The 22,921-nt window shown below is 45.9% G+C and overlaps 1 protein-coding gene across 2 annotated transcripts in view; it reads left to right on the top strand.

Moving 5' to 3' along the window:
- The window catches only part of SCAPER (S-phase cyclin A associated protein in the ER), a 542,550-nt gene that overhangs the window by 246,014 nt on the left and 273,615 nt on the right, over positions 1 to 22,921 (top strand). For both annotated transcript variants that reach the window (XM_075345474.1, XM_075345473.1), the window contains exon 19: positions 2,277 to 2,384. In XM_075345474.1, the coding sequence (XP_075201589.1) occupies positions 2,277 to 2,384 (108 nt within the window). The remainder of the gene's footprint in view (positions 1 to 2,276; positions 2,385 to 22,921) is intronic.

The following is a 22,921-nucleotide window of genomic DNA, read 5'->3' as shown; positions in this document are numbered from 1 at the left end:
CTTAGTCAAATAGCCCTTACACAGCCTGGAGGTGTGTTTGGGGTCATTGTCCTGTTGAAAAATATATGATGGTCCAACTAAACGCAAACCGGATGGAATAGCATGCCGCTGCAAGATGCTGTGGTAGCCATGCTGGTTCAGTATGCCTTCAATTTTGAATGAATCCCCAACCATGTCACCAGCAAAGCACCCCCACACCATCACACTTCCTTTTCCATGCTTCACAGTGGGAACCAGGCATGTAGAGTCCATCCGTTCACCTTTTCTGCGTCGCACAAAGACACGGTGGTTGGATCCAAAGATCTCAAATTTGAATTCATCAGACCAAAGCACAGATTTCCACTGGTCTAATGTCTATTCCTTGTGTTCTTTAACCCAAACAAGTCTCTTCTGCTTGTTGCCTGTCCTTAGCAGTGGTTTCCTAGCAGCTATTTTACCATGAATTCCTGCTGCACAAAGTTTCCTCTCAACAGTTGTTCTAGAGATGTGTCTGCTGCTAGAACTCTGTGTGGCATTGACCTGGTCCCTAATCTGAGCTGCTGTTAACCTGCGATTTCTGAGGCTGGTGACTCGGATAAACTTATCCTCCGCAGCAGAGGTGACTCTTGGTCTTCCTTTCCTGGGGCAGTCCTCATGTGAGCCAGTTTCTTTGTAGCGTTTGATGGTTTTTGCCACTGCACTTGGGGACACTTTCAAAGTTTTCCCAATTTTTTGGACTGACTGACCTTCATTTCTTAAAGTAATGATGGCCACTCGTTTTTTTTTACTTAGCTGCTTTTTTCTTGCCATAATACAAATTCTAACAGTCTATTCAGTAGGACTATCAGCTGTGTATCCACCAGACGTCTGCACAACACAACTCATGGTCCCAACCCCATTTATAAGGCAAGAAATCCCACTTATTAAACCTGACAGGGCACACCTGTGAAGTGAAAACCATTTCCGGTGTCTACCTCTTGAAGCTCATCAAGAGAATGCCAAGAGTGTGCAAAGCAGTAATCAAAGCAAAAGGTGGCTACTTTGAAGAACCTAGAATATAAGACATATTTTCTGATGTTTCACACTTTTTTGTTAAGTATTTCATTCCACATGTGTTAATTCATAGTTTTGATGCCTTCAATGTGAGTCTACAATTTTCAGTGAGTCATGAAAATAAAGAAAACTCTTTGAATGAGAAGGTGTGTCCAAACATTTGTTCTGTACTGTACATCGGCAGTTGTTTGATAGGCTGCTTATTGGGCAGAACACTCTAAACGGTGTATAGGATGTCATTGTTCTCAGCAGCACAAGTCTTATTTAGATATTATGATGTGCTGCCGAGAACGATGATTTCTAAGCTAGTTTAGAAATCATTTCACTCAATGAATGAGCGGTTTACTTGTTCATCAGGTGATCGGCAACCGGCTTACCCTGCATGATTATCGTGAAAGGAGTGTTCCTAGAAACACTCGTTCTCAATATAAATGCACCTTAAAGGGGTGTTCCACTACTCAGACAACCTCTTCTTCTACAGGGTATTTGTCCTCGTTGAAATAACACGTTTACTCTCTTCGGTGCCGGCGCTGTTCTAGCGGTATTTTTTACCTGCGATGCGTGCGGTTGTTACGTCATGCAAGGCTTGTGCCTAATCATTTGCGGCTTCCTTCCCCCTGCCTGGACATATCAAACAGCTGTAGGAAGTTAGCGGCCAGCTCCAGCTCTGACTTCCTCTTGATGTTTGATACATCCGAAGGCGGGGAGAGGGAAGCGGCAATGATTGGGCAAAGGGCCCATGTGGACATATCAAGGGAAGTGCGAATGCTGAGAACGCTGGAATGGCGCCAGCACCAGAGGTGAGTATGAGTGTTGTTTTTTTAATGGGGGCAAATACTCTGATTGAGAAAGGGTTATCTGAGTTGTGCATGCCTAGGACACTCCTCCATAAAACTAGGTGAGTCATCTTCAGGAGTGCTGGTTTCTATGAGCCATATGATGGCTGTAGAGCACATCTTGGAGGGCTGTAACACCTGCTTAGACAAGATAGCTGCCATAATAATCATGTACAAAGAAAATAATCTACACATGTAAAAATTGATAAGAAATAAATGTATATGTTTCACTAGTTTTAGTAATATAGGAGATACATTAGTTCATTCCATTTAACATTCCTCATCCGCTGACCACTCTTGCTCCTATGTCTCTTGCTCCTGTGTGCTAATTTATATAAATGCGTTTATAATGGAATATATCACTCTTATCATATGTTATATTAATGTTTTCTTCACTCTTTCTGCCAGATATCTTCGGAGGTTTATCTCTTCAGTCACATTAAAGGAAAGAAACATCAGTTAACTGTGCGAGAAAACAGCAGCATCCAGGGTCGGGAATTGTCAGATGAAGAAGTGGTGAGTAGAAAACGTAGCCCGTCACTGAATGAATACAAACAATACAAGGCATATTACTCAGGCTGTAGTGAATGCATTTGTGTTTCATTGAAATTAGCGCCATTGAGTAACTGATTTGCTAACTTTAAGAGGTTTTCCCTCAAACAAAGTACATTTTAATCAATAGATCTTGGGAAAAAAATAAGTTCCACTATTGGAGGTGGTAAAAAACTGTTCCTGTGCTGAGATAATCTTATAATGTGTCCCTGTTGTGTACTGTGTAATAGCCGTGTCTGACTGTACCACACATAACACAGATCCTGACTAGGAGAGGATGCAATACTATACAGACAGTCCAGCATGGGATCAGACCTGAATCGTCTTGTGAGGTAAAACATTTTTTTCTGTGAGGTAAAACATTGGGGTTTTTTTATTTGTTTTTTTTAACCCCTTCACGACCTTTGACGGATCTATCCGCCATGGATCGTGTGCCGTTAAGCCCCGCCCCCTGCTGCGGGCAGGGTGCGGCGATCGGCGCACATATCAGCTGTTTTCAACAGCTGACATGTGTGCCTGCATGTTACGAGTGGAATCGCATTCCACCCGTAACATTAACCCCTTACATCTCGCTGCCAAAGTCTGGCAGCGAGATGTATATACGCGCGGTGAAGATTTTCACTTGCCACCGCCCCCACCGGAAGTCACGTGAGTGATCACGTGACTTTCGATGGTTGCCATGATAGCACAGGGTCACGTGATGACGCTTGCAGCTATGACGTTTCACTTTCGTTTTCACTCGGCCTGGAGACCAGTGAAGCAGGAAGTGACCGTATCTGCTGTTTATAGCTGGGATTAGCAGATAGATCAGAGCAATCGGATTGCTGATCGCTATAGCCCCCTAGGGAGACTAGTTAAATAAAAAAAAAACGTAAAAAAAAAGTTTTAAAATTTTTTTAAAAAAACCTAAAAGTTCAAATCACCCCCCTATCACCCCATTGAAAATTAAAGCGTAAAAAAAAAAAAAAAATAATACACATATTTGGTATTGCCGCGTTCAGAAATGCCCGATCTATCAAAATATAAAATCAATTAATCTGATCAGTAAACGGCGTAGTGGCAAAAAAATTCCAAACGCCAAAATTACGTTTTTTGGTCGCCGCAAGTTTTACGCAAAATGCAATAACAGGCGATCAAAACGTAACATCTGCGCAAAAATGGTACCATTAGAAACGTCAGCTCGAGACGCAAAAAATAAGCCATCACTGAGCCATAGATCCCAAAAAATGAGAATGCTGCGGGTTTCGGAAAATGGCGCAAAACGTATGCCACTTTTATTAGACAAGCTTGTGAATTTGTTTTAATCCCTTAGATACAAGTAAACCTATACATGTTTGGTGTCTACAAACTCGCACCGACCTCAGGCATCATACCCACACATCAGTTTTACCATATAGTGAACACCGTGAATAAAACATCACAAAAACTATTGTGCCATCACACTTTTTTTGCAGTTTTTCCACACTTGGAATTTTTTTGCTGTTTTCCAGTACACCATATGGTAAAACTTATGCTTTCATTTAAAAGTACAACTTATCCCGCAAAAAACAAGCCCTCATATGGCAAGATTGACGGAAAAATAAAAAAGTTACGGCTTTTGGAAGAAGGGGAGCAAAAAAAAACAAAAACGCAAAAATGGAAAGTGCCCGGGGTCTGAAGGGGTTAACAGGCAGGGAAATATTGTACCTCACAGAAAGCCGCAGCGATCCCATGCTGAGCTTTCTGTATACTATTGCTTCTTTCGTTGACCAGAAGCTCTGCTATGTGCCAATCGTGTTCCTACATGGTCAGACATGGCCATTACACAGTACATAGCAGGGGCAGAGTTATAGATTATCTCAGTACAGGAACATTTTTTTTAACCACTTCACGCTATGGCCATTTTCCTTTTTTTTTCTTTTTTGATTTTTCCTCCCTTTCTTCCAATAGCCATAACTTTTTATTTCTCTGTCATAGCTTTTTATGACTGAGGTGTACTTTTGAATGACACCATTCATTTTACCATATAGTGTAGTATAAAACTGAAAAATATTCCAAATGAGTGGAAATTGCAAAAAAAAGTGCAATGGCACAATTGTTTTTGGGGCTTTTTATTTACCATGTTCACTATATGGTAAAACTGATGAGGCATTATGATTCTCCAGGTCAGTATGAGTACGTAGATACCAAACATGTATAGTTTTTATTTAAGTGGTTAAAAAGTTTTTGGACATTTCTATGAAACATTTTTTTATTCTTTTGTCACCATTTTCCGAGATCCATAACTTTCATTTTTGGGGCATGGGGCTGTGTGATGGCTTTTTTTATGCACCCTAACTTGACGTTTTTCTGATACCACTTTGGGGTAGATGCGATGTTTTGATTGCCTCTTACTGCATTTCATTGCAATGAAAACAAAAAAAAATAAAAATATGTGACCTTTTGAATTTTTTGTTACCGTCTATCAATCGGATTAATTAATTATATATTTTGATAGATCTGACATTTCCAAACTCAGCGATATCAAATATGTGTTTTTTTTAATTGTTTTATTTTCATTAGGGCAAAAGAGGGATGATTTGAGCTTGTTATTTTTTTTCATATTCTTAAAAATGTTTGTTTTTTTTTTTTCACTTTTTACTGGATTAGTCCCCTTGGGGGACTTGTTGCTGCAATCGTCCAATTGCTTGTGTTATACATAGCAGATTATCAGCACTGCTCTGTGTAGCAGACATCACGATCTCCTATGAATGCCACAGGAGGATTGTAATGACAGTCACGGAGGTCATCAGCAGACCCCCGGCTGTCATCACAGCCTAACAGAGTCCTGATCTCGTAACGGGAGATAGGCAAGAAGAATGACACACGTGTTTAATCCCGCTGTCAGATTAACAGCTTGATTTAACAGGCTAAAGGTGGTGTCACACATAGCGAAGCTCAGCGATCTGACGTTATCAGGATCGCTGCTGCGTCGTTACATGGTCGCTGGTGACCTGTCAAACAGGCAGATCTCACCATCGACCAGTGACCAGCCACCAGCCACGCGTAGAAGCGTAACTAAGGTAAATATCGGGTAACCAAGGAAAGCACTTCTCTTGGTTACCCGATATTTACCTTAGTTACTAGCGTCCGCCGTTCTCACACTGCCAGTGCCGGCTCCCTGTTCCCTGCACTCCTAGCCAGAGTACACATCGGATTAATTACCCAATGTGTACTCCAGCTACGTGTGCAGGGAGCAGGGAGCCGACACTGGCAGCGTGAAAGCGGCGTACGCTAGTAACTAAGGTACATATCGGGTAACCAAGAAAAGGGCTTCTTGGTTACCCGATGTTTACTGTGGTTACAGCTTACCGCAGGCTGCCAGATGCCGGCTCCTGCTCCCTGCTCGCTTCAGTTCGTCGCTCTCTCGCTGTCACACACAGCGATGTGTGCTTCACAGCGGGAGAGCGACGACCAAAAAATGAAGCAGGACATTCAGCAACGACCGGCGACCTCACAGCAAGGGCCAGCTCGTTGCTGGATGTCACACACAGCGACAGCGACGGGACGTCGCTGCTACGTCACAGAAAATGGTGACTTAGCAGCGACATCGTTGTCGTCGTCGCTGTGTGTGACACCACCTTAACAAGCAGGCAGAGCATCGATCCATCCGCAGCTATTAAAGACACATGACGGCTGATTAAATCAGCCATAGTGTGCGGAGAAAGATGCTGGCTCTGTGTGCGAGCCGTCATTAATGACAGAGACACAACATATGATGTAAGTTCACATCATATGTTGTGAATGGGTTAAAGAGAATCTGGCACTAGGTTTTTGCTACCATACCTGAGAGAAACATGATATAGGGGCAACGAACCTGATTTTAGTGGTGTTTCACTTACCCGACTTCTTGCTGTAATTATAATATAATCACTATTTTATCTGCTACAGATCTCCCAGTTCTCTGAATGCTGACCTTTGTATAACCCCAACCACACCACTGACTGGCAACTTTCTGTGTACACTGCATAGGCAGAAAACTAATGGTGGGGTTATACAGAGTACATGAATATGGAGGACTACCAGGCAGCAACTTTACTGGTCCTCTCTTGATAATCACCTTCTGATAAAACAGTATTTTTTTCAAAATTACAGCAAGTAGCAGAGTAAGTGATATATCGCTGAAATCAGGGTCCTCTGTCTCTACCTTATTCTGCTTTCAAACCAGGTGGCAAAAATTTAATGATTGAATGTGTTTTGGCCCTTTATTCCCAGAGTAGAGGAGCACACGAGTCAACTCAGAAACCAGTAGAAGCAAGAGGTGGATAAAGGGAATCTGTCAACAGGTTTAGGGCTCCCAATCTGAGAGCAGCATAAAATGAGTACAGAAACTGTGATTCCAGCTTCACTTACTGGTCCCTCAATGTTCTATCTGCTGCTGATCTGCTAGTCCTCTCAATGATGAGCTCAATTTATCTTTGCCCGCACCATTTTTGGTAGCTTTTGCCTAACTTGTGCATATGCAGAAAGCGGCCAATTACTGATGAGGTTTAACAGCTTGTGAATATTGAGGACTTGCAGAGTTCCAACAGATAAGAGTGTTTTATCAAAACTATAGCGAGCACCTCAGTAACTAAAGGTGGTGTCACACATAGCGACGCAGCAGCGATCACGACCAGCGATCTGACCTTATCAGGATCGCTGCTGCGTCATTACATGGTCGCTGGTGACCTGTCAAAGAGGCAGATCTCACCAGCGACCAGCCCCCAGCCAGCAGCGACGCGTGGAAGCGTAACTAAGGTAAATATCGGGTAACCAAGGAAAGCACTTGTCTTGGTTACCCAATATTTACCTTAGTTACTAGCGTCCGCCGTTCTCACACTGCCAGTGCCGGTTCCCTGTTCCCTGCACTCCTAGCCAGAGTACACATCGGGTTAATTACACAATGTGTACTCCAGCTACGTGTGCAGGGAGCAGGGAGCCGGCACTGACAGCGTGAAAGCGGCGGACGCTAGTAACTAAGGTACATATCGGGTAACCAAGAAAAGGGCTTCTTGGTTACCCGATGTTTACCGTGGTTACAGCTTACCGCAGGCTGCCAGACGCCGGCTCCTGCTCCCTGCTCGCTTCAGTTCGTCGCTCTCTCGCTGTCACACACAGCGATGTGTGCTTTACAGCGGGAGAGCAACGTCCAAAAAATGAAGCATGACATTCAGCAATGACCGGCGACCTCACAGCAGGGGCCAGCTCGTTGCTGGATGTCACACACAGCGACAGCGACGGGACGTCGCTGCTACGTCACAGAAAATGGTGACTTAGCAGCGACATCGTTGTCGTCGTCGCTATGTGTGACACCACCTTAAAGGTTCGCATTTACACTTAAAGCACCACTCCAGCATTTTTTATTATTAATTTACCTCTGGAGTGGTGCTTCTAATCTAAGTGTCCTTCACTTAGCCTTCTACTTACCAATAGCCGTCTTCACCTTTTATTACCACTACTCCCATTAGTCTCCAGCAGTTTTTGAACTGCCAGATCTCACCAATGTTTGCAGTAGCGAGCCATAGGTCACTTTTCATTGCCAGTCTGAGAGCCTCGTTCTGGCTCATAAAGATTTGCATTGAGAGATTGTAACTGTTAGGCCCTGTGCGCACTAGAAAATGGAATTTTCTTAAGAAAAATTACCGCACCTGCGGTAAAAATATGCAGCAAACCGCACCCGAAAACCGCATGTGGTTTTACCGCGATTTGCCGCGGTTTTGCTGCGTTTTTCAGCGGGTTGTTCCCTGCGGTTCTTGACCATTATCTATGGCAAAAACCGCAGGTACCTGCGGAAAAGAAGTGATATGCAATTATTTTTGCTGCAGAAAACATGCAGCAAAACCTGTTGGTGAAAAAAACCACAGTGTGCGCACAGCATTTTTTTTTTACATTAGGTTTTGCTGGGGAAGGACTGCAAAAAGATTATAAACATTTTCTGCAGCAAAACATGCAGCAAAACCGCAGTATGCGCACAGGGCCTCATTGCTAACTTCGAGCAGTCAGAAGTTTTGGATTCAAGATGGCGCTGCAGAACCAGAGCGGCGCTGATAGAAGGTGAAAATACTGAAAGGTGAGCAAAAGACCAGGGACAGGGACCTTGGGTTAGATGCACCACTCTGGCGTTAAAAAACAAAAGGCTGGAGTGGTGCTTTAATGGCCCCCAATCAGTTAATATATATCTGTTGGTGGTCTTGTAGCTTGTTTACACTGGCGCCTAACATTGTGCACTTAATAATCTGTCATTGATCACTCTGTGCTCATAGGGTGTTGCTGTTCACGGCAGCGGGATTCTTCTTTACACTGGGCAATGCACAGCAGAGAACTGTATTCTTTTGCGCAGCACAAAAGATAGTTTCATCCAATGAATGAGCATTTTGCTCTTCCGTCAGTTGATCAGCCTTTATCCTCTTCAAAAAAATTGTGAAAGCGTTCTTAGCAACACTCATTCAGGATAATCTTGCATTGTAAATGCACCTTAACACATTGCTGGAATCAGGATATACTGTATGTCCCTACATTAGGGGTGGTGAAGTCTCCTGCCCAAGGGCCGCATGACTTTTTCTGCGGCTCACCGGCAGATTCCCATGGATTACAGTGCTTGGGCGACAGTGGCATCTTGCTGGCTTCCAGCCCTTTAAACCCCCGCGTGACTGCGAGCACGTGCATGCAGCATTCACTACAGAATTTGCTTGCGCATACACTGAAGGAATAGGTGCTCATACTGGCCAGTGCCAGCATGAGGATATATTTTGTGGCGGGGTTAGTGCACGATGTTCTTCTGTCTCACAGAAGAAAAGGAACAGCAGCCCCACCGCCCCAGTGATGTACATGCCCCCCAGTGCTGTATGTACCACCCAGTGATGTATATACCACACAGTGATGTATGTGGCACCCCCAGTGCTGTCCGTGCCCCCCCAGTTATGTATATACCCCCCAGTGTTGATTGTGCCACTCCAGTGCTTTCTGTGGCTTCCAGTGATGTCTTTGACCCCCAATTATGTATGTGACCGACCACCCACAGTGATGTCTGTGACCCTCCAGTGATGTCTGTGACCACCAGTGCTATATGTTCCCCCACGAGATGTCTGTGCCCCTCCAGTGATGTCTGTGCCCCTCCAGTGATGTCTGTGCCCCTCCAGTGATGTCTGTGCCCCTCCAGTGATGTCTGTGCCCCTCCAGTGATGTCTGTGCCCCTCCAGTGATGTCTGTGCCCCTCCAGTCATGTCTGTGCCCCTCTAGTGATGTCTGTGCCCCCCCAGCGATATCTGTGCCCCCACCAGCGATATCTGTGCCCCCCCAGCGATGTCTGTGCGCCCCCAGTGATGTTGGTGCGCCCCCAGTGATGTTGGTGCGCCCCCCAGTGATGTTGGTGCGCCCCCCAGTGATGTCTGTGCGACCCCCAGTGATGTCTGTGCGACTCCCAGTGATGTCTGTGCGACCCCCAGTGATGTCTGTGCGCCCCCCAGTGATGTCTATGCTCCCCCCAGTGATGTCTGTACCCACTCAGTGATGTCTGAGCCCCCAGTGCTGTATGCACCACTCAGTAATGAATATACCCCTAAGTGATGTCTGTGCCTCCCAGTGATGTCTGTGCCCCACAGCCCTGTCTATGCCTCCTAGTGATGCCTATGCCTCCCAGTGATGTTTATGCCCCCAGCCTCCCCAGAGATGTATATTCCCCAGCCACTCCTGTGATGTACAGTACAGACCAAAAGTTTGGACACACCTTCTCATTAAAAGAGATTTCTTTATTTTCATGACTCTGAAAATTGTAGATTCACATTGAAGGCATCAAAAGTATGAATTAACACATGTGGAATGAAATACTTAACAAAAAAGTGTGAAACAACTGAAAATGTCTTACATTCTAGGTTCCTCAAAGTAGCCACCTTTTGCTTTGATTACTGCTTTACACACTCTTGGCATTATCTTGATGCGCTTCAAGAGTTAGTCACTGGAAATGGTCTTCCAATAGTCTTGAAGGAGTTCCCAGACATGCTTAGCACCTGTTGGCCCTTTTGCCTTCACTTTGCGGTCCAGCTCACCCCAAACCATCTAGAGTGGGTTCAGGTCTGATGACTGTGGAGGCCATCACTCTCCTTCTTAGTCAAATAGCCCTTACACAGCCTGGAGGTGTGTTTGAGGTCATAGTCCTGTTGAAAAATAAATGATGATCCAACTAAACGCAAACCGGATGGAATAGCACGCCGCTGCAAGATGCTGTGGTAGCCATGCTGGTTCAGTATGCCTTCAATTTTGAATAAATCCCCCAACAGTGTCACCAGCAAAGCACCCCCACACCATCACACCTCCTCCTCCATGCTTCACGGTGGGAACCAGGCATATAGAGTCCATCCGTTCACCTTTTCTGCGTCGCACAAAGACACTGTAGTTGGATCCAAAGATCTCAAATTTGGACTCCTCAGACCAAAGCACAGATTTCCACTGGTCTAATGTCTATTCCTTGTGTCCTTTAGCCAAAACAAGTCCCTTCTGCTTGTTGCCTGTCCTTAGCAGTGGTTTCCTCACAGCTATTTTATCATGAAGGCCTGCTGCACAAAGTTTCCTCTTAACAGTTGTTCTAGAGATGTGTCTGCTGCTAGAACTCTGTGTGGCATTGACCCGGTCTCTAGTCTGAGCTGCTGTTAGTCTCCGCTTTCTGAGGCTGGTGACTCGGATAAACTTATCCTCCACAGCAGAGGTGACTCTTGGTCTTCCTTGCCTGGGGAGGTCCTCATGTGAGCCAGTTTCTTTGTAGCGTTTGATGGTTTTTGCCACTGCACTTAGGGACACTTTAAAAGTTTTCCCAATTTTTCGGACTGACTGACCTTCATTTCTTAAAGTAATGATGGCCACTCGTTTTTTCTTTACTTAGTTGCTTTTTTTCTTGCCATAATACAAATTCTAATAGTCTATTCAGTAGAACTATCAGCTGTGTATCCACCAGACTTCTTCACAACACAACTGATGGTCCCAACCCCATTTATAAGGCAAGAAATCCCACTTATTAAACCTGACAGGGCACACCTGTGAAGTGAAAAACGTTTCCGGTGACTACCTCTTGAAGCTCATCAAGAGAATGCCAAGAGTGTACAAAGCAGTAATCAAAGCAAAAGGTGGCTACTTTGAAGAACCTAGAATATAAGACATATTTTCTGATGTTTCACACTTTTTTGTTAAGTATTTCATTCCACATGTGTTAATTCATAGTTTTGATGCCTTCAATGTGAATCTACAATTTTCAGAGTCCTGAAAATAAAGAAAACTCTTTGAATGAGGTGTGTACAAACTTTTGGTCTGTACTGTATATTTCCCAGCCCCTCCTGTGATGTATATGCCATAGTGTCTTCTGAGATTTATATGCCTCCAGCGTCTCCTGTGATTTATATGCCTCAGCCCCTTCTGTGATGTATCTATCCCAGCATCTCCTGTGATTTATATGCCCCAGCCCCTCCTGTTATGTGTGTGCCACAACCCCTCCTGTAATATATATTCCCTAACGACTCCTGTGATGTATGTCCCTCAAGCGTCTCCTGTGATTTATATGCCTCAGCCCCTTCTGTGATGTATATACCCCAGCCCCTCCTGTGATGTAATTTATATGCACCCAGTCCTTCCTGTGGTGTACTGTTTATACTGCAGTCCCAGCGTCTACTATGTGATGTATATACAGCAGCCCCAGCATCTCCTATGTAATGTATATGATTTACAAAAAGTATTATCACAACGAGATGACTGCGTTCCAGACCGACACAAACCTGGAAGAGCAGTTGTGAGAAGCAACATGATCAATACCACCTAGCATCACAGCCGCACTAAAGAGAAGCTGCTCCAGCCACCTCTGTAGGGGGGAGTTCATTAAGTTTTTTGACCCAATATAGCAGATTAACTTTCCAGTTGATAATTTTGTGTGGGCCCAAATGATGGTAGAAATATCCAAATGGCGCTTAGTAGGAAAAAGGTTTCCCACACCTGCCCTACATTATTCTACCCTTAGATGGGGTACTAGAAGCCTGGTGACAGATTCTCTTTAAAGGTAAGGTATCGCGTTTTTTTATTTTTGTATTAAAAATAGTGATTATGAAATCAAGTATTTTTAATACAAAATGAAAATCGCTGCTTATTTAGTTTTTATTTCATTCTAATTTTACTGGAGGCACTGGGGGCTATGCTGGATTTGCTGTGTACTCACTCCTTTATGGCAGCCCCTGTGCATAGAGAAAAGTGGTCGGGATCCGACCCCATCAGTAACATTACAGTGGGCGTCTTCTGTGACCTGGGCGTGCCCGCTGGGATGTCCAGATCACAGCAGAGGGAGGAGATCGGCGCCATCATTGTGGAGCTCACAGCGTATGCTGTTTGCTCCACTATACCCCTGTCAACCGCCGGGATGTGTGAGTACGGGCCGCCGCCCCTCCCCCCCGCCGTTACCGTCTCCGATGACACCCCCTCCCTCCGCTCTCACCAGCCCCCGCTACTGCTGCCGCTACCACTGCTACTGTCTCCACTGACACCCACCCGCTCCCCCTGCTCTCCTTGCTGCAGCTGCTGCGGGCATGCATGCAAAGCAGTGCGTGAGTGCCGGTGCCCTTCCCCTGCCGCTGTGTATCTAATCCTCTGCTATGTGTTACTATCTGGTGAGTTGCTGTATCTAATCCTCTCCTATGTGATACTGCCTGCTGACCCGTGTATCTAATCCTGTCCTGTGTGGTACCATCTGCTGAGCCGTGTCTCTAATCCTATCCTGTGTGATACTGTTTGCTGAGCAGTGTATCTAATCCTCTCCTGTGTGATACTGTCTGCTGAGCCGTGTATCTAATCCTATCCTGTGTGATACTGTTTGCTGAGCCGTGTATCTAATCCTATCCTGTGTGATACTGTCTGCTGAGCCGTGTATCTAATCCTATCCTGTGTGATACTGTCTGCTGACCTGTGTATCTAATCCTCTTCTGTGTGATACTGTCTGCTGAGCCGTGTATCTAATCCTGTCCTGTGTGATACTGTATGCTGAGCCGTGTATCTAATCCTATCCTGTGTGATACTGTATACTGAGCCGTGTATCTAATCCTATCCTGTGTGTACTGTATTTTTACACATATACGTTTTCTGAAGACGGACACCCGAACGTAGTGGACTACGTTCAGGTGTCCGTCTGCATAAAACGTATATGTGCAAAAATGGCACAAAACAGAGCACACGCTAACGCAGTGCGCTCCATTACAGTGAATGGCCCTGCCGGGCGCATGCGTTCGGAACACGCTTTGCAGATTGGAGGAAGGGCAGTTCGGACGGATCCTCCCAACGGGACCTGTGGACGTAGGGAAAAACGCAATGTGAAAGGAGCCTTATATGTCAGTATCAGCGGGTTCATTCAACATTAGTCTAATGTATTTGAAGTCCTTAAAGGGAACCAACCACCAGGTTATTGCCCCAGAAACTAAACGCAGAGCCATGAAGGCGCTTGGATGCTGATTAAAATGATACATTTAGTTGAGAAATCCGAGGCTTGATTGCAGAATAATACTTCAGAAATGAAGTAGTTTGTGCACACACTTGTACATCGGGGCAGAACTTTGTGGGTTGAGTTCTCTGTGATGATTTCTCCTCCTGCTTTGCTTCCTTTTCTTCATTTAAATTTCTTGGCTACCGCTGTTGGAGGTGCGTGCACATTGCTATTGTGACTCTGTGTTCAATAAAATGGCATTAGAGTCAGCGTATTCGCATAATACGATCTCCAGCGTAATTTTATTGAAGACACTGTGGAGATGCATATGAGTAGTGGCGCATGCGCAGATTAAATGTTTTTTTTTCTTTCATCAATGCATGTGCCACTGCCGCTCATAGTGATCTCTACAGTGTCCTCAGTAAAATGATGCTAGAGATCGTGGTAGATGCATGATTATGGCTGCATTTTATTGAAGACAACATCACAATAGCAATACGCATGCACCGCCAAGAGCAGTAATGGCGGCTGCGAAGCAAAATTTAAATGAAGAAAAGGAGGCAAGGCAGGAGGAGGAATGATTACAGAGGAACCGACCCGCAACGTCCCGCTCCAATGCTCAAGTCTGTGCACAAATGACATAATTTGTAAAGACTTGAACAAGGATTATTCTGCAATCAGCCTCAGATTTCTTATCTGAAGATATGCTTTTAATCAGCATCCTAGCATCAATATGGCACTGCCTCTAGTTTATAGGGCAAAAAATACTGATTGGTTCCTTTTAAGAGGGAAAGTGGTGCCAGATCCCTGTTAAGAGGACCTGATTATAAACTGGTCAATTAGACATACCCCTACCTACCAGCATATTCATAAATACGGGATTTATCGAGATTAGAAAATCCCTTTCAGGTTAAATTGCTAATGACCACTAGTATAGGGCTCAGTGATCCTGCACATGATCACTAGTATAGGGCTCAGTGATCCTGCACATGATCACTAGTATAGGGCTCAGTGATCCTGCACATGATCACTAGTATAGAGCTCAGTGATCCTGCACATGACCACTAGTATAGAGCTCAGAGATCCTGCACATGATCACCAGTATAGGGCTCAGTGATCCTGCACATGATCACTAGTATAGGGCTCAGTGATCCTGCACATGACCACTAGTATAGAGCTCAGTGATCCTGCACATGATCACCAGTATAGGGCTCAGTGATCCTGCACTTGATCACTAGTATAGGGCTCAGTGATCCTGCACATGACCACTAGTATAGAGCTCAGTGATCCTGCACATGATCACCAGTATAGGGCTCAGTGATCCTGCACATGATCACTAGTATAGGGCTCAGTGATCCTGCACATGACCACTAGTATAGAGCTCAGTGATCCTGCACATGATCACCAGTATAGGGCTCAGTGATCCTGCACATGATCACCAGTATAGGGCTCAGTGATACTGCACATGATCACTAGTATAGAGCTCAGTGATCCCTGCACATGACCACTAGTATAGGGCTCAGTGATCCTGCACATGATCACCAGTATAGGGCTCAGTGATCCTGCACATGATCACCAGTATAGGGCTCAGTGATCCCTGCACATGACCACTAGTATAGGGCTCAGTGATCCTGCACATGATCACTAGTATAGGGCCTCAGTGACCCTGCACATGATCTCCAGTATAGGGCTCAGTGATCCTGCACATGATCACCAGTATAGGGCTCAGTGATCCTGCACATGATCACCAGTATAGGGCTCAGTGATCCTGCACATGATCACTAGTATAGGGCACAGTGATCCTGCACATGATCACTATTATAGGGCTCAGTGATCCTGCACATGATCACCAGTATAGGGCTCAGTGATCGTGCACTTGATCACTAGTATAGGGCTCAGTGATCCTGCACATGATCACTAGTATAGAGCTCAGTGATCCCTGCACATGACCACTAGTATAGAGCTCAGTGATCCTGCACATGATCACCAGTATAGGGCTCAGTGATCCTGCACATGATCACTAGTATAGGGCTCAGTGATCCTGCACATGACCACTAGTATAGAGCTCAGTGATCCTGCACATGATCACCAGTATAGGGCTCAGTGATCCTGCACATGATCACCAGTATAGGGCTCAGTGATCCTGCACATGATCACTAGTATAGAGCTCAGTGATCCCTGCACATGACCACTAGTATAGGGCTCAGTGATCCTGCACATGATCACCAGTATAGGGCTCAGTGATCCTGCACATGATCACCAGTATAGGGCTCAGTGATCCCTGCACATGATCACCAGTATAGGGCTCAGTGATCCTGCACATGATCACTAGTATAGAGCTCAGTGATCCCTGCACATGATCACTAGTATAGGGCTCAGTGACCCTGCACATGATCACTAGTATAGGGCTCAGTGATCCTGCACATGATCACCAGTATAGGGCTCAGTGATCCTGCACATGATCACCAGTATAGGGCTCAGTGATCCTGCACATGATCACTAGTATAGGGCACAGTGATCCTGCACATGATCACTATTATAGGGCTCAGTGATCCTGCACATGATCACCAGTATAGGGCTCAGTGATCCTGCACATGATCACCAGTATAGTGCTCAGTGATCCTGCACATGATCACTATTATAGGGCTCAGTGATCCTGCACATGATTACTAGTATAGGGCTCAGTGATCCTGCACATGATCACTAGTATAGGGCTCAGTGATCCTGCACATGATCACTAGTATAGGGCTCAGTGATCCTGCACATGATCACTAGTATAGAGCTCAGTGATCCCTGCACATGACCACTAGTATAGAGCTCAGAGATCCTGCACATGATCACCAGTATAGGGCTCTCAGTGATCCTGCACATGATCACTAGTATAGGGCTCAGTGATCCTGCACATGACCACTAGTATAGAGCTCAGTGATCCTGCACATGATCACCAGTATAGGGCTCAGTGATCCTGCACATGATCACTAGTATAGGGCTCAGTGATCCTGCACATGACCACTAGTATAGAGCTCAGTGATCCTGCACATAATCACCAGTATAGGGCTCAGTGATCCTGCACATGATCACTAGTATAGGGCTCAGTGATCCTGCACATGACCACTAGTATAGAGCTCAGTGATCCTGCACATGATCACCAGTATAGGGCTCAGTGATCCTGCACTTGATCACTAGTATAGGGCTCAGTGATCCTGCACATGATCACTAGTATAGAGCTCAGTGATCCCTGCACATGACCACTAGTATAGAGCTCAGTGATCCTGCACATGATCACCACTATAGGGCTCAGTGATCCTGCACATGATCACCAGTATAGGGCTCAGTGATCCTGCACATGATCACTAGTATAGGGCTCAGTGATCCTGCACATGACCACTAGTATAGAGCTCAGTGATCCTGCACATGATCACCAGTATAGGGCTCAGTGATCCTGCACATGATCACCAGTATAGGGCTCAGTGATCCTGCACATGATCACTAGTATAGAGCTCAGTGATCCCTGCACATGACCACTAGTATAGGGCTCAGTGATCCTGCACATGATCACTAGTATAGGGCTCAGTGACCCTGCACATGATCTCCAGTATAGGGCTCAGTGATCCTGCACATGATCACCAGTATAGGGCTCAGTGATCCTGCACATGATCACCAGTATAGGGCTCAGTGATCCTGCACATGATCACTAGTATAGGGCACAGTGATCCTGCACATGATCACTATTATAGGGCTCAGTGATCCTGCACATGATCACCAGTATAGGGCTCAGTGATCCTGCACATGATCACCAGTATAGTGCTCAGTGATCCTGCACATGATCACTATTATAGGGCTCAGTGATCCTGCACATGATCACTAGTATAGGGATCAGTGACCCTGCACATGATCTCCAGTATAGGGCTCAGTGATCCTGCACATGATCACCAGTATAGGGCTCAGTGATCCTGCACATGATCACTAGTATAGGGCTCAGTGATCCTGCACATGATCACTAGTATAGGGCTCAGTGATCCTGCACATGATCACTAGTATAGGGCTCAGTGATCCTGCACATGATCACTAGTATAGGGCTCAGTGATCCTGCACATGATCACTAGTATAGGGCTCAGTGATCCTGCACATGATCACTAGTATAGGGCTCAGTGATCCTGCACATGACCACTAGTATAGGGCTCAGTGATCCTGCACATGACCACTAGTATAGGGCTCAGTGATCCTGCACATGATCACTAGTATAGGGTTCAGTGATCCTGCAAATGATCACCAGTATAGGGCTCAGTGATCCTGCACATGATCACTAGTATAGGGCTCAGTGATCCTGCACATGATCACCAGTATAGGGCTCAGTGACCCTGCACATGATCACTAGTATAGAGCTCAGTGATCCTACACATGATCACTAGTATAGAGCTCAGTGATCCTGCACATGATCACCAGTATAGGGCTCACTGACCCTGCACATGATCACTAGTATAGAGCTCAGTGATCCTGCACATGATCACCAGTATAGGGCTCAGTGATCCTGCACATGATCACCAGTATAGGGCTCAGTGATCCTGCACATGATCACCAGTATAGGGCTCAGTGATCCTGCACATGATCACTAGTATAGGGCTCAGTGATCCTGCACATGATCACCAGTATAGGGCTCAGTGACCCTGCACATGATCACTAGTATAGAGCTCAGTGATCCTGCACATGATCACCAGTATAGGGCTCAGTGATCCTGCACATGATCACCAGTATAGTGCTCAGTGATCCTGCACATGATCACTATTATAGGGCTCAGTGATCCTGCACATGATCACTAGTATAGGGCTCAGTGACCCTGCAGATGATCTCCAGTATAGGGCTCAGTGATCCTGCACATGATCACCAGTATAGGGCTCCGTGATCCTGCACATGATCACTAGTATAGGGCTCAGTGATCCTGCACATGATCACTAGTATAGGGCTCAGTGATCCTGCACATGATCACTAGTATAGGGCTCAGTGATCCTGCACATGATCACTAGTATAGGGCTCAGTGATCCTGCACATGATCACTAGTATAGAGCTCAGTGATCCCTGCACATGACCACTAGTATAGAGCTCAGAGATCCTGCACATGATCACCAGTATAGGGCTCAGTGATCCTGCACATGATCACTAGTATAGGGCTCAGTGATCCTGCACATGATCACTAGTATAGGGCTCAGTGATCCTGCACATGACCACTAGTATAGAGCTCAGTGATCCTGCACATAATCACCAGTATAGGGCTCAGTGATCCTGCACATGATCACTAGTATAGGGCTCAGTGATCCTGCACATGACCACTAGTATAGAGCTCAGTGATCCTGCACATGATCACCAGTATAGGGCTCAGTGATCCTGCACTTGATCACTAGTATAGGGCTCAGTGATCCTGCACATGATCACCAGTATAGGGCTCAGTGATCCTGCACATGATCACTAGTATAGAACTCAGTGATCCTGCACATGATCACCAGTATAGGGCTCAGTGATCCTGCACATGATCACCAGTATAGGGCTCAGTGATCCTGCACATGATCACTAGTATAGGGCTCAGTGATCCTGCACATGATCACTAGTATAGAGCTCAGTGATCCCTGCACATGACCACTAGTATAGGGCTCAGTGATCCTGCACATGATCACCAGTATAGGGCTCAGTGATCCTGCACATGATCACCAGTATAGGGCTCAGTGATCCCTGCACATGACCACTAGTATAGGGCTCAGTGATCCTGCACATGATCACTAGTATAGGGCTCAGTGACCCTGCACATGATCTCCAGTATAGGGCTCAGTGATCCTGCACATGATCACCAGTATAGGGCTCAGTGATCCTGCACATGATCACCAGTATAGGGCTCAGTGATCCTGCACATGATCACTAGTATAGGGCACAGTGATCCTGCACATGATCACTATTATAGGGCTCAGTGATCCTGCACATGATCACCAGTATAGGGCTCAGTGATCCTGCACATGATCACCAGTATAGTGCTCAGTGATCCTGCACATGATCACTATTATAAGGCTCAGTGATCCTGCACATGATCACTAGTATAGGGCTCAGTGACTCTGCACATGATCTCCAGTATAGGGCTCAGTGATCCTGCACATGATCACCAGTATAGGGCTCAGTGATCCTGCACATGATCACTAGTATAGGGCTCAGTGATCCTGCACATGATCACTAGTATAGGGCTCAGTGATCCTGCACATGATCACTAGTATAGGGCTCAGTGATCCTGCACATGATCACTAGTATAGAGCTCAGTGATCCCTGCACATGACCACTAGTATAGGGCTCAGTGATCCTGCACATGATCACCAGTATAGGGCTCAGTGATCCTGCACATGATCACTAGTATAGGGCTCAGTGATCCTGCACATGACCACTAGTATAGAGCTCAGTGATCCTGCACATGATCACCAGTATAGGGCTCAGTGATCCTGCACTTGATCACTAGTATAGGGCTCAGTGATCCTGCACATGATCACTAGTATAGAGCTCAGTGATCCCTGCACATGACCACTAGTATAGAGCTCAGTGATCCTGCACATGATCACCAGTATAGGGCTCAGTGATCCTGCACATGATCACTAGTATAGGGCTCAGTGATCCTGCACATGACCACTAGTATAGAACTCAGTGATCCTGCACATGATCACCAGTATAGGGCTCAGTGATCCTGCAAATGATCACCAGTATAGGGCTCAGTGATCCTGCACATGATCACTAGTATAGGGCTCAGTGATCCTGCACATGATCACTAGTATAGAGCTCAGTGATCCCTGCACATGACCACTAGTATAGGGCTCAGTGATCCTGCACATGATCACCAGTATAGGGCTCAGTGATCCTGCACATGATCACCAGTATAGGGCTCAGTGATCCCTGTACATGATCACTAGTATAGGGCTCAGTGATCCTGCACATGATCACTAGTATAGGGCTCAGTGATCCTGCACATGATCACTAGTATAGGGCTCAGTGATCCTGCACATGATCACTAGTATAGGGCTCAGTGACCCTGCACATGATCTACAGTATAGGGCTCAGTGATCCTGCACATGATCACCAGTATAGGGCTCAGTGATCCTGCACATGATCACCAGTATAGGGCTCAGTGATCCTGCACATGATCACTAGTATAGGGCACAGTGATCCTGCACATGATCACTATTATAGGGCTCAGTGATCCTGCACATGATCACCAGTATAGGGCTCAGTGATCCTGCACATGATTACCAGTATAGTGCTCAGTGATCCTGCACATGATCACTATTATAGGGCTCAGTGATCCTGCACATGATCACTAGTATAGGGCTCAGTGACCCTGCACATGATCTCCAGTATAGGGCTCAGTGATCCTGCACATGATCACCAGTATAGGGCTCAGTGATCCTGCACATGATCACTAGTATAGGGCTCAGTGATCCTGCACATGATCACTAGTATAGGGCTCAGTGATCCTGCACATGATCACTAGTATAGGGCTCAGTGATCCTGCACATGATCACTAGTATAGAGCTCAGTGATCCCTGCACATGACCACTAGTATAGGGATCAGTGATCCTGCACATGATCACCAGTATAGGGCTCAGTGATCCTGCACATGATCACCAGTATAGGGCTCAGTGATCCCTGCACATGACCACTAGTATAGGGCTCAGTGATCCTGCACATGATCACTAGTATAGGGCTCAGTGACCCTGCACATGATCTCCAGTATAGGGCTCAGTGATCCTGCACATGATCACCAGTATAGGGCTCAGTGATCCTGCACATGATCACTAGTATAGGGCTCAGTGATCCTGCACATGATCACTAGTATAGGGCTCAGTGATCCTGCACATGATCACTAGTATAGGGCTCAGTGATCCTGCACATGATCACCAGTATAGGGCTCAGTGATCCTGCACATGATCACTAGTATAGGGCTCAGTGATCCTGCACATGATCACTAGTATAGGGCTCAGTGATCCTGCACATGATCACCAGTATAGGGCTCAGTGATCCTGCACATGATCACTAGTATAGGGCTCAGTGATCCTGCACATGACCACTAGTATAGAGCTCAGTGATCCTGCACATGATCACCAGTATAGGGCTCAGTGATCCTGCACTTGATCACTAGTATAGGGCTCAGTGATCCTGCACATGATCACCAGTATAGGGCTCAGTGATCCTGCACATGATCACTAGTATAGAACTCAGTGATCCTGCACATGATCACCAGTATAGGGCTCAGTGATCCTGCACATGATCACCAGTATAGGGCTCAGTGATCCTGCACATGATCACTAGTATAGGGCTCAGTGATCCTGCACATGATCACTAGTATAGAGCTCAGTGATCCCTGCACATGACCACTAGTATAGGGCTCAGTGATCCTGCACATGATCACCAGTATAGGGCTCAGTGATCCTGCACATGATCACCAGTATAGGGCTCAGTGATCCCTGCACATGACCACTAGTATAGGGCTCAGTGATCCTGCACATGATCACTAGTATAGGGCTCAGTGACCCTGCACATGATCTCCAGTATAGGGCTCAGTGATCCTGCACATGATCACCAGTATAGGGCTCAGTGATCCTGCACATGATCACCAGTATAGGGCTCAGTGATCCTGCACATGATCACTAGTATAGGGCACAGTGATCCTGCACATGATCACTATTATAGGGCTCAGTGATCCTGCACATGATCACCAGTATAGGGCTCAGTGATCCTGCACATGATCACCAGTATAGTGCTCAGTGATCCTGCACATGATCACTATTATAAGGCTCAGTGATCCTGCACATGATCACTAGTATAGGGCTCAGTGACTCTGCACATGATCTCCAGTATAGGGCTCAGTGATCCTGCACATGATCACCAGTATAGGGCTCAGTGATCCTGCACATGATCACTAGTATAGGGCTCAGTGATCCTGCACATGATCACTAGTATAGGGCTCAGTGATCCTGCACATGATCACTAGTATAGGGCTCAGTGATCCTGCACATGATCACTAGTATAGAGCTCA

Source organism: Anomaloglossus baeobatrachus, chromosome 4, assembly GCF_048569485.1.
Source record: "Anomaloglossus baeobatrachus isolate aAnoBae1 chromosome 4, aAnoBae1.hap1, whole genome shotgun sequence".
Lineage (NCBI taxonomy): Eukaryota > Metazoa > Chordata > Amphibia > Anura > Aromobatidae > Anomaloglossus > Anomaloglossus baeobatrachus.
Note: the sequence above shows the minus strand (reverse complement) of the source record. Positions and strands in the feature narration are given on the sequence as shown.